Source organism: Prionailurus bengalensis, chromosome C2 (genome assembly GCF_016509475.1).
Source record: "Prionailurus bengalensis isolate Pbe53 chromosome C2, Fcat_Pben_1.1_paternal_pri, whole genome shotgun sequence".
Lineage (NCBI taxonomy): Eukaryota > Metazoa > Chordata > Mammalia > Carnivora > Felidae > Prionailurus > Prionailurus bengalensis.
The window spans coordinates 82,452,090-82,467,599 of NC_057350.1; the positions used below are offsets into that span (position 1 = coordinate 82,452,090).

Genomic DNA, 15,510 nt, shown 5'->3' on the forward strand with positions numbered 1-15,510 from the left:
GAGCTGCCCGAAGACAGGGTTCCTCTGGAATCTTGACGGGCAAGCACAACTTGCGCAGCGCAGGCCGGAGGCGGGGCCTAGATTCGGGGGCGGGGCTTGGTGCGGACCCCGCCCCGGTCCGTTCGTGAAAACGCTCCGGAGGCATAGGCCAACGCACAGCCTAGCCCGGCGCTGCCTGCAGGCTCTTCTGTGGCCCGGCGGGTCCGGTCGCCGGCGCCGAGATGCGCCCCCTGCTTGGCTTCCTGCTGGTCTTCGTTTGCTGCACCTTCGCCCTGTACTTGCTGTCGACGCGACTGCCCCGCGGGCGGACGCTGGGCCCGGACGAGGAGACTGGAGGCAGGTGCGTGGCGCGGGTGGCGAGGGCCGCGGTTCGGGTCCGAGGAAGGGACACAGATACGAGGATGGGGTTTTCGAATCGGAGATTGGGTTCCAGGCTCGGAGGCGTCGGGGGCCGGGGTTCAGGTCTGGGACTGGAGATCAGGGTCGGTGTCCTGGCCGCGTCTGTCCGGTCTCGGGCGGGCGGGGTGGATGGGAGTTGTGGTCCGCCCGGACTGAACCTGCGCTGTGCTGGTTGCGTGGAGTGCAGTTTGGGCGCGCTATCCGTGGCTTTGCACGCAGGGCGGTGATTTGCCCAGGGAAACGCGGCGCCTCATGCCGGCGGCACCGGTTCGCGCACCTCTGTCTGCGCCGTGGCATCGCCACGGGAGCCGGGTGCCGATCGCCTTCCCGGCCCAGCCCTGACCCGCATTTTCAGCCGACTCTCGCCCTTGTGTGGTCCCGCAGCCTCATCTCTACGACAGCTTTCGGCCTCCCTCCATCGTTCTTCCCACCCCATCTCACTTCCGTCAGCCCTGCCCTTGGGACTCTACGGCATTCGGCATTCGGTCTGCAGAAGTGTTGCAAGGACCTCTTTAAATATTCACGAATTAATTATCGGAGCCGCCCCTCTTCCTGAATCTCTCTACTTTCCCCCTTCTCATGACCATCTGGGTGGGGCTGGAGGCGGTGCAATTCCTACCGGGCTGGTTTGCCGTCAGTGTTGCATACTGTTCATAAAGTTTGTGGAAATGTGCCTGCCACAGCATGGCGTTCACAAGAATGTCACTGATACTTGAATATGAGGGTAACTTTTCGGTTACCCTAGTTGGGAGGTTGGGAAGGCTCTGCTGTGGGTGTCAGACACACTAAGAGAAACATTCTGATGAGAACTAGGAGGGTGTGCTCATAATTGATCATTGATAGATTCAAGGGTTATTCTTATGTCAGAGGCAAGGTAGCCCTTACACTGTCACCCTTGTACAGGGTTCAGAATGCACTAAGGGCCAGATAAAGAGCGGGGTGAACAAGCAGCCTCTTTGAAAAGATTAGTTCAAGCTTGACATATTATCAAGAAGGTTATGTTTGTGGTGTGGGACAGATATACTTTGCAAGAGAGTCTTTAATTGGCTTGTTAGTGACTGATAAAACAGTCTTTTACCTAGTAACTCAGGAGCGATGTGAAGTTTTAATTGTCCTTGGCCTGAAGTTTGTGGGGGAGGGGGTGTTCCAGGAAGGGAAGGCAGTTTAGGACATTTAGTTCTTGCCTGAAAATTAATCCATTTGTCTCTTAAGAATAGATCATAAAACCTGAGAACTAAAAGGGAACTTAACACTCATTTTTTCTATAAGGAAACCGAGGCCCAGGGACTAGCCTGAGATCACACTACTGGACAGTAGCAGAGTTGAGATGTTAACCCAGGTCTCTTGCTTCCAAAAGCAGGGCTCTTATGTCTGTGTCTTTGGAAAGAAGACACAAAGGACTTTTCTAGGTGCTAGGCTGATCTGGTCTCATGTTTCCATCTGCTTTTCCAAATCCCCAGGTCACTGTGGTTCCCCTCAGACTTGGCCGAGCTGCGGGAACTTTCTGAGGTCCTTCGAGAGTACCGGAAGGAGCACCAGGCCTACGTGTTCCTGCTGTTCTGCAGTGCCTACCTCTACAAACAGGGCTTTGCCATCCCTGGCTCCAGCTTCCTGGTCAGTGCCTTGCCCTCCTTCTGTGTGTGCTAGAAAGCTACCTTCTGTCTTTTATTTATTTATTTATTTATTTATTTATTTATTTATTTATTTATTTATTTATATTTTGGAGAGAGAGAGAGAGAGAGAGAGAGCCTGTGCACAAGCAGGGGAGGGGCAGAAAGAAGGAAACACAAAATCAGAAGCATGCTCCAGGATCTGAGCTATCAGCACAGAGCCCAACGTGGGCTTGACCCCACAAACCGAGAGATCGTGACCTGAGCTGGAGTCGGATGTTTATCCGACTGAGCCACCCAGTGCCCCCCCCCTTTTTCCCCAATATTTATTTATTTTTGAGAGCACAAGGTGGGGAGGGGCAGAGAGAGGGGGCCAGATGATCCGAAGCGGGCTCTGTGCTGACAGCAATGAACCTTATGTAGGGCTTGAACTTAAAAACCGTAAGATCATGACCTGAGCTGAAGTCAGATGCTCAACCGACTGAGCCACCCAGGTGCTCTGCCACCTTCTGTCTTTGTAGAGTCCGCCTCAGGCTGCAAATTATATGGTCCAGAGCTAGACTACTGTGGCAATGATTTGATGACAGCTTCCCAAGTGTCAGACACTTTCACAGTTGCCTCACTGACCTTAGTTAATTCTCCTAACAGCCTTATAACGTGGGCCTGATTATCACACTTTACAAATAAGGAAACAGGCAGTGAGAAGGAACTGTCCAACTTGACAGTGAGGAGGGGCAGGGCTGGGGTCTGAACCCATGTCTGCCCAGCTCCAGAGTTTGCCTCTTCTCTCAAATGTGCTGTTTTTGTTTCTAAGGCATTGATGGCTGTGTGCTGTCCTGGACACACACACAATCTGAGCTGGCTCAGCTGTTCCTCCTCAGAGCTTCCATAACGTTCTGATTTTGGCACTGTTTTCTGTTATTTATTTTTTTTAAATCCGTTTTTTCCACCAGTCTTTGAGCTCTTGGCGAACCAGGCCCGTTCCTTACTCTCAGCTTTGTATTTCTTTGCCTGGTATGGGGAAGTGCCTTCACAAATGTTTGATGAACAAATGCAAGTTGTTCATGATGATGCTAGACTGGCGAGGCTGGAAGCTTCCCTGGTGTGGGGAGGAAAAGTTATTTGGAATTCCCAGGTGGCCCCCAGCACTCGGAGCCGCAGTGCTGGGCCTAGACATGTGCTCTAGTCGCGGGCTGCTTCTCATCCACCCCCACCTCAGATTCTACAGAAGAACCTTGCTGTGCTCCCTGCGGCGTTTTAAGCTCCTGCATGTAAATATGTCTATATTTTAGGGCTTGAGGTGGGTTTGAATCCCAGCTGTGTAACCATGAGCCAGCCCTTTAACTTCTGCAACCCCATTTCCTCATCTGGAGAACGGAGATACTCACACAGCCCCCTAGGACTGTTGGGTGGCAGAACTGAATGGAACGTGGGCATAGAGCAGCTGGCTCAGTGATGGTGCCTGGCATGCAATGGCCTTCAGCATTTGTTGAATGACTAAGAGACTGAGCAGGAAATCCCTGAAAGCTTCCTTCTGTCATGCTTCTTTCTCCTGCCCTGGCATCTTTTCTTCACCCCAGGCTCAGCTGGATGCACTTAAGCAATCTCTTTGTTGGAAACTGGAAGAAAAGCAAACATGTCCATGCCGAGAGAGACAGGGGAGGTGTGTGGTCCTGGAAGTCAGGGGCTGGCTTCTTGGGGTTGCCCCTGTACCTGCCCTCCCTCTTGAGCTGATCCTTCTTCAGGGCAAAGAGTCAGATGCTACCGGAGGGTGAATCCTGTCTCTGCCTAGTGTGAGCTTGGGCCTGATACTTAGTCTCTCATCCCCGTAGAATGGTGTAAGGATGGCAGATGACACAGGGTCATCATGAGGATTAAATAAGACATACAGTCAAGCACTTAACATATAATAGGTGCTCATCAGACCCCCCACCTTCTCACTTCTAACTTCCCCTTTTACTTTCTGTCTTGGATCCCATGTTGACAGGGTGATGTCTACTGGCCAAAGTGTATTTAGGGCATACCGGTTCACTTTCCATTTTTGTTAATCTAAGACTTTTGTGAGTGTCAGCTAGAGCTCTCATCAACGTGGAACCCCCAGTGTTGTGTACCACATAGATGTAATTCCAGCAAGAAGCAAAGAAAGAAGACGTTTTATATAGCTTATGTGGTCTTATTGAAGGAGAGAATTCATGGTTTGTGTTCATTTAAGATAGTTAAAATAACGTGTGAGTTCCATTTCTCCCTTCTTGGAGCACCAGTGTTTGCAGGACCTACTACAACCCAGGCAGCAGGCTGGGGGCTGTATACACTGTTATCCCATTTAATTATCACCTGCCTTCTGAAGTGTTAATCTTCCCTGTTTGAAAGGTGAAGAGAGCAAGGCCAAGGTTGGAGTTTCCAGCTCTTCCATCACTCTTTGTTCACACCTTTAAAATGGGAGTTGAGGGGGGTGCCTGGGTGGCTCCGTCGGTTGAACGTCCGACTTCGGCTCAGGTCATGATCTCGTGGTCCATGAGTTCGAGCCCCGGGTCGGGCTCTGTGCTGACAGCTCAGAGCCTGGATCCTACTTCAGATTCTGTGTCTTCCTCCCTTTCTGCCTCTCCCCCACTCACACTGTGTCTCCCTTTCTCTGTCAAAAATAAATAAACACTAAAAAAAAAATAATAATAAAATGGGAATTGGGTTTTGGTTGGGAAAATCACTAAAAGAGGAGGGAACCTATGACTCTTGGGCTCCAGTACAAGGTGGCTGGTAGCCACCAGATGTTCTAATGGCTGAGGGTTTTGTTTTGTTTTTGCAGAACATTTTAGCTGGTGCTTTGTTTGGACCATGGCTGGGGCTTCTGCTGTGTTGTGTGTTGACATCAGTGGGCGCCACGTGCTGCTATCTTCTCTCTAGTATTTTTGGCAAACAGCTGGTGGTCTCCTACTTCCCTGATAAAGTATGCCTGCTGCAGAGGAAGGTAAGCGGAGGGGCCACAACTGAGTGCCGGGCCCTGGAGTGTCACCTCAGGGCCCTGCAGAGTTTCCCACTGTGCTCCTCCACCCTGCTTTGGAGCTCCCGGGGGTTCCTTTTGATGTGATCAAGGGTCACAGACCTGGGATCAAATTTCAGCCTCCTCATTACCAGCTCTGTGATTTGGGGCAAGTTCCTGACTTCTTGGAGCTTCAGGTACTTTCATTTAAAAAATGAGGAAAACATGGGGCGCCTGGGTGGCTCAGTCGGTTGAGCATCCGACTTCAGCTCAGGTCATGATCTCGCGGTCTGTGAGTTCGAGCCCCGCGTCGGGCTCTGTGCTGACAACTTAGAGCCTGGAGCCTGCTTCGGATTCTGTGTCTCCTTCTCTCTCTGCCCCTCCCCTGCTCATGCTCTCTCTCTCTCTCTCTCTCTGTCAAAAATAAATAAACATTTAAAAAAAAATTTAAAAGATGAGGAAAACAATCTCTACTCTGGAGGGTTGTTGGAAGATTCAGGAAGAGAATATGTGAAGTATTTAGAAAAGTGCTTGGCATAAACAGATTGTCATGTCTAGAGATTGTTTCTGCTTCTTAATGACCTTGTCTTTTTTGGCTACAGGTGGAAGAGAACAGAAACAGCTTGTTTTTTTTCTTACTGTTTTTGAGACTTTTCCCCATGACACCAAACTGGTTCTTGAACCTCTCAGCTCCGATTCTGAACATCCCGATTGTGCATTTCTTCTTCTCTGTTCTGATCGGTAAGAAGCTGGTGGGTTAAGTCTGTGTCTTCAGCATTGTCATGTTGGGGGCCTGCCCTGGGTTATCAGCCACATGGACATGTGCCTGGCTCTGGCCTCTGTTTAAGATCTGCCTTGAAAAAAAGAGGTGGTGGTAGTGAAGTTCTTTGTTGCCTTTTGACAATTGTATGACCTTCAGTAAGCTACTTACCCTCCGTGAACCATTTGGCCAGATGAGGGGCTGGGACCAGAGCAGTGTTTCTCAAAGTCTGTGCCTTGATTCGCCTTTATCAGAGTGGTAATGTGCTAACATCCTGTAAAATCAGTGACTGTTGTTTTCTCCACACTAGAAGTAAACCAACCCTACTTTAAGCCTAGGCAAGGATTGCCTCTCTTAAACCTACTTTAGAGCATGGAGGGAAACACTGTTCAGGGCTTCTAGGTGGAACATAACAAATCTGTGGTTGAACAACTGCTGTTAATAGGGAATTCTTGAGAGAGAGTAAAATCTTAAAGCAAAATTGACCACAGCTCATTCTGGTCATTTTGGCTTTCAAACAAAGTGCCTCAGTACCTCAGTTAGCAGCCTGTAATTACCTAGGTGGCAGAAGGCTTGGCAAGACTCTGGAGACCGGGGGTCCAGTCCCCCTTCTGACAAGCTGTGTGACCTGGAGTGCTCTATGAACTTGAGGCATCTACTGTAGGGAAGGAACAGGTTGTTAGGGGGTCCCAAACCAGTCAGAGTCTCCGAGGTAGAGGTCAGGAGAAGCTATTAGAGTTTCCTGGGTTTTACTCCAGGCCCAGGTAACCAGAATCTCTGTGGGGAGCCCAAGAATGTGTTTTTAACAGCTTCACCTGGGATTGTTATATAACCAGCCTGTCTGCTACCAGTCAGACTTTTGGGATCCAGTGGATTTGATGATCGCTTAGAGACAGTATAGAACATGAAAGTAGTACTATTTCTAAGAAACGTGTTTTTCTCTTAGCATGCTATAAATCTCATAATACTGGTACCTCTCATTACTTAGGCTGTTGGATGCTCAGAACCCAGTTTGGGGCACTTCTAGCAAATTGGTGAACCTTATACTTTCTTGTACTAACTGTATCTCCTGATTAACTTATTCTTGACTTTTCTTTTTCCTATTAAACATTTTTTGTCTTAATTGTAGTATATGTATTTTTGTAAATCATCACAAGCCTGTTTGTTAAACAAGGCAGTTGTTTATGGGAAGTGAGGAAAGGAGGGGAAGGAGTAGAGAGGGAGGCAAAGAGGTAATGTGCTTACGGGTCCGGAGTTAGCTGGAGTCTGGGTTGTGAATTCCTGGGGACATTTGTGAAGGACTGTTATTTTTTATTTTGCTGCCTCTAGTAACAGGCTCTTTCCCTTTTCTTCCAGGTTTGGTCCCATACAATTTTATCTGTGTGCAGACAGGCTCCATCCTGTCAACTCTGACCTCTCTGGATGCTCTTTTCTCCTGGGAAACGGTCTTCAAGCTTTTGGCCATTGCTCTGGTGGCCTTAGTACCTGGAACCCTCATTAAAAAATTTAGTCAAAAGGACCTGCATTTGAATGAAATAAGCAACACTAATCATCTAAATAGTAGAAAGGACACGTGATCTGGGTTTTTGGTTGCCATGTCCTTGGACTTTGTTGTTTATTTGTATAATGGGTGTGGTCCTGTGCAGCCCGTCATTGTTTTTTAATTACCCTCAACAGGTGATTCTGGACACTATATATCTGTGTGCAGTGTTTTTATAAAGGACGCTCTGTTCTAGAAGGTGAACTGTATCAGGTTCTCAAACCAGTCCTGGTTTAGCAGGGCACTCCGTGAAACGGATGGCCTTCTAGAAAATCCTGTTTGTATTTTGTTGAAAAACAAGGAACTCAGGATGGTCTGTTGTATTTGTCTCTCAGCAAGCCCTGCGCTGCTTCAGGAGAGGATGCTGATTGTCCTTATCCAGAGTGCCTCTTCTGCAAAGTGATAGGCTGTTGTGACAGGTGTTCTGTTAAATCCCTGGTGGATGTTACTGGTGTAAATGATGTGAACCCACATCACTGACATTACCTTTTGTCCTGTTAGTCTCATGGAGAGTGTTTTCTTCTGTATTTTTTTTTTTTTTTTTTTTTTTTTTTGCCAATGACCTACCTCTTCCATAAGCCAAGGGGGAACTAGCTGACAAACTGCATAGAACTTTCACATACAACTCAAATGCACAGTGATTTCTGTGATGCTTTGTGTTCAGATGCACTGATGTTACCAAACGTGTCAAATCTCTTGGTTGCGTGTTCTGACAATTCAGCTGATTGCAAATAGACTATTAAATATGGATGCAGCAAATTCTGCATGTTATGGGTATATTCTGGGGACATTCTTAGCTGTCTGAATGGGGCAGGGCCCCTTGACTCACTGGAACCAAATGACCTGTCGGTACATTTTCTAATCTGTCCTTTCTGTGTGGGAATCCTGTCTCTGTCCTGCTAGGAGAATGGATTCAGTACACTCAGCTATCAGCCAGCGTAGCCTCTGAATTTTTTTCATTTTGTCATTTGTCAAGAATAACTGAGGAGTAATTCTATTTTATCTTTTAATCCAAGGGGGAGAACTTGGTTTGGATTACTGTGTTGTGTTGTATTTTTAATGATCTGTAGCTGCTGCTGCTGCTTACAGCTGCAGTACTGAACTGGCACAGACCTGAGCTAATGCTTCCAAGTACAGCAGGACCTTGGCACCTACACTGACCATCTCTGGGATCCTGTACCGTACAGGACTAACTCGCCATTTCTTACCAGAACCGTTGCTGTTGGGCATCCTCTGCTGGGTTTTGATTTGGTGCGGCCAAGAATCTTGCCAAGGCTTTCCCTCAAGCCACGTGTTCTGCATGAATTCTTGAGAATACTCCTGTTCAGGAGGAAGAATGAATTCCTAAGCAGTGTTTTTTGGACAGGGTATGATCCAAAAAACACGACAAGGACTTCATTTTTAAAGGCATATTGCTTTAGAAGAAGCATGCTTACAGGAGCGGGGGTGAGGAGAAGGCTGTGTGAAATCTGTGGCTCTTTGTGTTCTGGAGGAGCAGGAAGCAAGGGGAAGCCAGTATGTTTTCTACACGACTGCAAGTGTGTGCCCTTTATCAAGGTCCTTATGTTTGTCTCTCTCCCTCTCGCCTCATGATTTTGCTACACTGTGCCTTACCAGTTGTGAGTTTACAGGCAAAGCAATTTCCCAAATAAATGGATATAAACGTTCTGTATGGGGTGTGTTGTACATGTTGCTCACGTTCAGTTCCCCTTGCCAGTGGGAATCAGGATTGGCTGAAAATCAAACAGTCCAAAATGGTGTTTTAGCATCACTCTCAGGAGGCTTCTTACCAGTATGATTCCTTAGAAGCCAGATTTTCATTTTCACCTTTTCCTTCTCTACACTTACTTTATAGTGGAGTCACTAATGAAGAGTAGCTACAAGATGGGCAGCAGGAAGGCCATGGGAAAGAAGAAAGGCACGTGTCCACCATCAAGAGGAAACTATTAAGGAAAGAGAGGGATGGTTGTCCCCTCCTTCTGTAGGTGTGTCTGAAACCACAGCCACAGAAACCTTCTCCACACCCGGCTTTCCTGGCTGCAGGCCACCCTGCATGTGAAATTTTCCTTTCCCTACAGCTCTGACAAGTGCTGAGACCTGTGAAGGCAGCTTTCGGGACACAAACAGAACCTTAGGAAAAGACAGGACCAGAAAGGAGTGAAGCACGCTTTTTGTTTAATTCCATGCATTGGTTTGCTTCGATAGTCGCTCTTGTTCCCATCAGTGTACAATTATTCAGTACAAATGGAGCTGGCATCAGAAACCACAGGGAGCAGGGGACTGATGGTACTGGAGGTCCAGGGAGACAGATGAGGAAGCTCATTTTGAGACTTAACCCCAAAAAAGAATTTGTTCCAAATTGATAGGAACTCAAATTATTGCAATAAAGAATCAGAGTGGGTCTTCCCACTTCCAGAGTCTGAGAAGAGGGCACTGGAGGTGGAAAGCCACTCAGATGATATGGTCAATAAGGGATATCTTCTTGGGGCACCTTGGTGGCTCAGTTAAGCATCTGACTCTGGACTTCGGCTCAGGTCATGATCTCACAGTTCCTGAGTTTGAGCCCCATATTGGGCTCTGTGCTGACAGTGTGGAGCCTGCTTGGGATTTTCTCCCTCTGTCTCTCCTTCTCTGCCCCTCCCCTGCTCTCTCAAAATAAATAAGGTTAAAAAAAAAAATTATTTGTGAAAAAAAAAAAGGCTATCTTCCTAAGAGCTTGCACATTCTGGCTGCGGGGTCCCTCTGTGTATGACCATTGGAGGACCCCGTCTGTCAGGTCACTGGGCAACAGCCTGGGGCCAGGAGGCAGCATTCCCGAACGTGGTGAAGTGGCTCTAGAGAGTAAGCCTGGGGGTCGGGGGTCTGCCGAAAGTTTTCTTACAGTGGCCTTGCATCTGCCTAGGGGCTTGTCTCTACGAAATCCTGCCATCATGTTCTGGTCATGTGACAAGTTAACAAAAGCTTTAGTCCAACTCCTTTGGGGTAACCCTGTTTTTCAGAGCAGTGCTGTCAGAGCTCCCCTCTTGTGCCACCTGTCCCTGAGAAATGTTCCAGGTTCCAGAAGGCTCTTCCACTTGGCAGCCTACTTCATTCCAGTTTGAATAGGCGCTTGCAGTACTGGCTGCAACATGCAAACAGACTAACGTAATTCTTACGTGCTAGTCTGTGAGGTTGGTAACATTGGTGATACGAGTATAGTAAGTAGGACGTTTATTCTATGAAATCAGCAAAGAAGAAAAATCTTGCTGCCTGGAAAGGCACTAAATTCATACTGACAGTACAAGTCAAAGTCTTAAGAAGAATATCACACTGTTTGGATACATTAGCCTCACAGAGTCTAAGAAAGAAGCAGGTAACTGGGACCTCACTTTAGCTTTCTGTTTATAGAAGGGGAGGGAGGAACATGCCTATTTAACACAATGAAATGACGTAAATGAGGAGACACTTTGGAATTCAATCCATCAGTGACTGGAAATTATTCAATTGGAATTGTAGTCCAAAAGGGCGGTGGGTGGAAGCAAGTGGCCTTTTTCCTGCCAGTGGTGCTGACCTCCACAGCCACAGGGTGGGCTCCAAAAGGAGAACACTGGTGTGGTCCTGTCATTCTCCCTTCAGGGCTAACTCAAGATCTCAAACCACCTTGAGAAAATTAATTGTGAGGTTCGAGTTGGGATGCTGAGATAGATGTCCCCTTTTCCAATCAAGCTGTCATTGTTTCTCCAAGTGCTGTGTTATGAGAGGTTCTGAGGCTGTGTCCGGGCTGGGCGGGAAAGAATATGGCAATCAATAAATAACATCAGTCTTGGGTGTTAGGGTGGAGGTGGTAGGTGGTGGTATGTGGTAGTATATTGGCTTCTGGTTTCGTGGAAAAACAAAACAACAAACTGTACTGCAGAGCAAGGCAGGAATCCCTTGCATTCCAAGTATGTTCTATTCTAGAGAATTCGGTTCCAGGAAGTTCAAGTAGGAACATTTTACGAAAAGGGGGAACACTTGAGACAAAAAGGCATGGGGATAAAAAAGTAAATTAGTTGATCAGTGAGGATGCATTCACATGGAAAGGATGTGTCAGGGCTTCACAGTAGGGGAGGGCATTTAAAATTGGGTTGGTACCCGGAAAATCCCAAATCATCGTATCTATTACTTAGAGTAAGAGGGAAATTTAGCACAATGAGGCCCTGAAATATATGTCCAGTACTTAGTACGTCCTACTAAAAAATCCTTAATTCTAGAAGGATGGTTTGCTGGTACTAAAGTTTTAAATATCTGAACTTCAAGTAGGCTGTACCAAATCCTTTTTGAGTAGGAGCTCCCCTAATCTTGCAAACAGGTCTAAACTTCAGTGGCGGTAAGGTCTATTATGATTTCAAAGGAAGTTGGCTTCTCAGTCCCTCTGCAAAGCAATTTTAATAGGAATTGTTACCAGAGGACATGATCTAGAAATAGATGAAAATCAGAACCAATGTTCATCTGCAACACAGATTAAAACTCGTTATCTTGTAGTCAGTCAAAAACAGACGCTAAATGAATGTGGACACTGATCCCAAGGGGGTTAAGCTTTCCATCAACAATGAAGCTTGAAATCACAGTCTTGTGAGGTTCCTTAAAGCATTGTGGCACAGTCCTCAGGACTGAAGGATCAGCTCTTCAATTTCCTGAGCTCTTAGATTCAGCACTCCTCAGAGGATGTGGAGCTGTTCTCCAAGAAACACACACGGAATTGTCCTGGTTAGCTCAAGGCAGGCAGTGAAGGGCAAGGCTGGGATAGAGAAGGCATTTCTCTTTTTAACCTAGACTATTTTTAACCTAGACTTTTCTGAAGCCTCTCGTCACTTCTACTAAAAATAAATAAATAAATAAAAGGGTTCAATGTGGAGCTTTATTCAACTCTCAACAATACAGTGAATGACTCATGATTCAACACTGTCTACTACCCTAACATGCTTATAACAGTTAACCCAGATAGGTATATGGCATTATCATATTTGGGAATTCAAAAAACATCAAAGTTATGAGGTATCAGGTGTGGGTTTTCGAGGAAGACCATCACTGAAAGATGTAAGACAGAAGCCGACCCTCCTGTTTCCTTTTGCCACTACAGGTGGGCAAGAACTGGACGAGCTAAAGTGTGTATTATGGTGGAGAGAAAGGGGACATAGACTTGTTCCCAGAAGAAATGAACCAGAGAGATTCATAGTTTAGTGTGGTCTGAAGTCTCAAGAGATGAACTCTCAGTTCCCAGAAGAAATGAACCAGAGAGATTCACAGTTGAGTGTGGTCTGAAGTCCAAGGATGGAAAATATGGCCTTTTAAGGTACTTTTCCGGCCCGATCACCCTCTAAGTGAGTAGGCCTCCTTCTAGAATGCCTCTAGTCTTATTACGGGATGACATCATAGCTAGGCATTTTATGTCAATGTCATGATATACATATTCTTTTTGTTTGCTTGTTTCTTTTTATGTTTCCCTGCTACTCCCAGCCAGGAGAAATAAAAAGTTGGTACTATGGGACCTGGAAAGAAGGAGATGACAAACGGTGCTGCCCGCTCTTGAATCTGCCTAACCCATGGGCCCCAGGCAGCAACTCCCTAGGTCGGCTCCTCCCAGGGGACTAAATAATTCTCTTTTTGCCTCTAATGTAGTCCCATGATTTTATTTCTTAAGAAACTTGAGAAAGTTTACAGCTTCTGAAGTATTTGTCCATCCACTCAGTCATCTGCCCACCCGGGAGCTTTCAGGATCAAGTCAAAGCCACAGTGCATCCACTGGCCTCCAGGGCAGAACCCGCATCCTCAGATGATTGTTGTTGCACACAGAAAATGAGGGAATACAACTAAGATGAATACCAGGGAGCTCCCAAATGGCAGTTCCATTTTCATTCCTTCACAAAAATCATAAAAACCCATAATTATTCATGGTTAGCAATAAACACAATCATTGTGCTACACTGTAAAGCCACACCTTCTGATCGACAGAAAATGAGAATGATAATTATTATAAAACAAAATAACAGTGATAATAATGCCATAACTTAAGATCTTTCATGTAGTCCAGCTACAGAATTTATACAAAATGGAATAATTTAATGCAAACAATACTGCTCTCTGTATAAGTTAAACATTTTCCTTCATCTTACCTAAGAGCTATAAATTATAGACACTACATTTTAAATCAACGACTCAACATAAAGTGTAAACACATGGAGGGATCAGACAAGCAAAGGAAGTGCTCTAAATTCCCTCCACCTTTCCTTTTTGGCTGATGCAATCGGCGACCCCCAGCGGAGGGCAACGTTTTCATCTTTGTTGGAAATAGTTTAATACCTGTAATGTGTAAGTCTTTCCTAATGTCCAACGTGATGCAGTGTCAAAGAGTCAAGCCATGTTCTTCAGGTCTTGAGCCTAGATAGGTTGTTTGACAGTAACCTATCTTGGAGACAGAGATGGAAACTAGGCAACACCCGTTTTTTATATAAAATTCTAGATAAAAATTTCCTTGAAGCTGAGGCATGATGAAATTCCTTGGGATGCTTTTCAAAGACCGTGACCCCAGAGACAAGCCAGGACCTCATGTCTTGGACAATGTAAAATCTCTCTAATTGCTGCTCAGCATCAGTTGTTCTTTCTATAAATTTCCAGATTCAATTATTTCCAACTGCATTGATCCAAAGTGCAGTAAAATACACTTTACCAGTTGCGTTTAACAAAAATGCTATTGTAATGTGGGAGGGGTTGACTTTTACAAGTTGCTTATGCTGCCTTTATCCTGATAGTGGTAGCCAGGCACTAAAGCTTCCCAGATAGAATGAGTTAATGAATAAAAACAAGGGGGTGGTTCGGGATTGGACTTTGGACAGACTCACACACACACGCTAGCTGCCTTCAAAGTCTGTTCTGTTTGAATCAATATGACTCTAGTAGACAAGTAACCTGGTTCCACAGAGGGGTGATCTGATCTTCTTCACGTAGCTGTACTGAGACATTGTGAGAATGCACTTTCACAAATTCCACATTTGCTTTTCTAATACTGTTGTAAATTTCCTTTTTCTCTTTTTGGCACCCCCTGCCTTTTTTCCTAAAGGAAGTGGTCAACAGGTGGAAAGGAAATAGGCTATAAGAAAATGGCACTTGAGTCTGAAAAATCAACACATTGGTCAAGGTAATGACAATGACAGCATTAAAAAGGGAAGCATTTGTCACAGACAAGGCTTGATGCTATCTGTAAGTCTCACTACCAAATGCTGCTTCAAGTTCTTGAAATGAAATCAGCTTCCAGATGTGTAGTTGTCTTTTTTCCTCCTAGAGGAAGCACATGCCCTCAAGGACCTTGGGTGCAAGTATCTGGTCATCAGTCTCTTCTAGATCATTTCCATCACCCATGTGGGCAAGCTGGTTGAACTTAATGTGGTCTGTTCACAAGTTACCTGGAATTGCTTTTCTTTGTTTTCTAAAATAATCAGTATGTCTTGCTCTGGCTCTTCTTCGTCTCTTATGGCCAAAAGAACTGGTCCCCTGTTCAAGTAGCAATAATATCTCCTGGCCCCACAAATTCCCAACGATGTTGCTCCTAAATTCCACTTATTTCTTTCTTTTCTTTCTTCCTTTATCTCTCTCTCTCTCTCTCTCTCTCTCTCTCTTTTTGCAAGAAATTATTGTGTCTCTCTCTATATCATATATAGTTCACTCTTTACAGTACAAAGTGTTAAAATGTCAAACAAAAATAAATATCAATGTTACAGTAGCTAGAATATTCAATAAAATAGATCCCTGCCATTCTTGATTGAAATGTTCAGTGAGACTTAATTTCATTTGGATATTTTTTTCCAAGAGATTTGCGAAGTCTCATGTTCCTGTTATTGCAGCTCATTTCTAGGGGTAAGAAAGAGGGGGCAGCTCTCTTCCCAGACGAAAAAGCAGGGAGAGAGTGGGAAGAGTCTGGGGGTGGGATGGATCTGAAATGCCAGTATAGTCATGAGATCTTCAGGATGGGGTTTCTTTCATTACCAAGTAGCAGAGTTGTAGTGTTTATTGGTCCTGACTGTGGCATCAGAACACTCTCCATCTGAAGAGTCACAGTCCGATTCTTCAAACTGCATAGGATTCTGCAAAGTCGAGACAAAAGAAAACCTTAATTTGTTTGGGAAATCACTTAGTAAACATGTATGGAACGCTTCCCAGAGGGCAGGCACTGTGCTGGGTTGCTGGCTATGATACATGAGACCAGGTC

At 45.7% G+C, this 15,510-nt stretch overlaps 2 protein-coding genes across 7 annotated transcripts in view; one reads left to right on the top strand and one right to left on the bottom strand.

The window, feature by feature from the left end:
• The first annotated feature begins 102 nt into the window (after window positions 1–102).
• Window positions 103–15,069, top strand: TMEM41A (transmembrane protein 41A). Of its 2 annotated transcripts, none has more exons than XM_043594689.1 (5): window positions 103–340; window positions 1,860–2,013; window positions 4,813–4,974; window positions 5,589–5,727; window positions 12,388–15,069. In XM_043594689.1, exons 1-5 carry the CDS (start codon window positions 222–224, stop codon window positions 12,486–12,488), a joined length of 675 nt encoding a protein of 224 aa, XP_043450624.1. In that variant the 5' UTR covers window positions 103–221; the 3' UTR covers window positions 12,489–15,069. The 2 variants fall into 2 exon arrangements, with proteins under 2 accessions (XP_043450624.1, XP_043450623.1); XM_043594688.1 differs by lacking the exon at window positions 12,388–15,069 and adding an exon at window positions 7,103–8,954 and having other exon boundaries at window positions 106–340.
• MAP3K13 (mitogen-activated protein kinase kinase kinase 13) overlaps window positions 12,146–15,510 on the bottom strand; it is a 171,803-nt gene continuing 168,438 nt past the window's right edge. For 3 of the 5 annotated variants that reach the window (XM_043594683.1, XM_043594682.1, XM_043594681.1), the window contains 2 exons: window positions 15,288–15,385; window positions 12,146–13,165 (listed from right to left, as the gene is read on the bottom strand). In XM_043594683.1, coding sequence (XP_043450618.1) covers window positions 13,030–13,165; window positions 15,288–15,385 — 234 coding nt within the window. In that variant the 3' untranslated portion in view covers window positions 12,146–13,029. Of the gene's footprint in view, window positions 15,386–15,510 lie in introns of all 5 variants that reach the window. The other 2 variants (XM_043594685.1, XM_043594684.1) reach the window with 2 other exon arrangements.

What these genes read in the sequence shown, in the direction of transcription:
- TMEM41A (XM_043594688.1), top strand. Translation starts at nt 222, where the DNA reads ATGCGCCCCCTGCTTGGCTTCCTGCTGGTCTTCGTTTGCTGCACCTTC. An exon ending in TATGCCTGCTGCAGAGGAAG is followed by an intron (nt 4,975 to 5,588) that starts GTAAGCGGAGGG and finishes TTTTGGCTACAG; the next exon opens with GTGGAAGAGAACAGAAACAG. An exon ending in CTTCTTCTCTGTTCTGATCG is followed by an intron (nt 5,728 to 7,102) that starts GTAAGAAGCTGG and finishes CTTTTCTTCCAG; the next exon opens with GTTTGGTCCCATACAATTTT.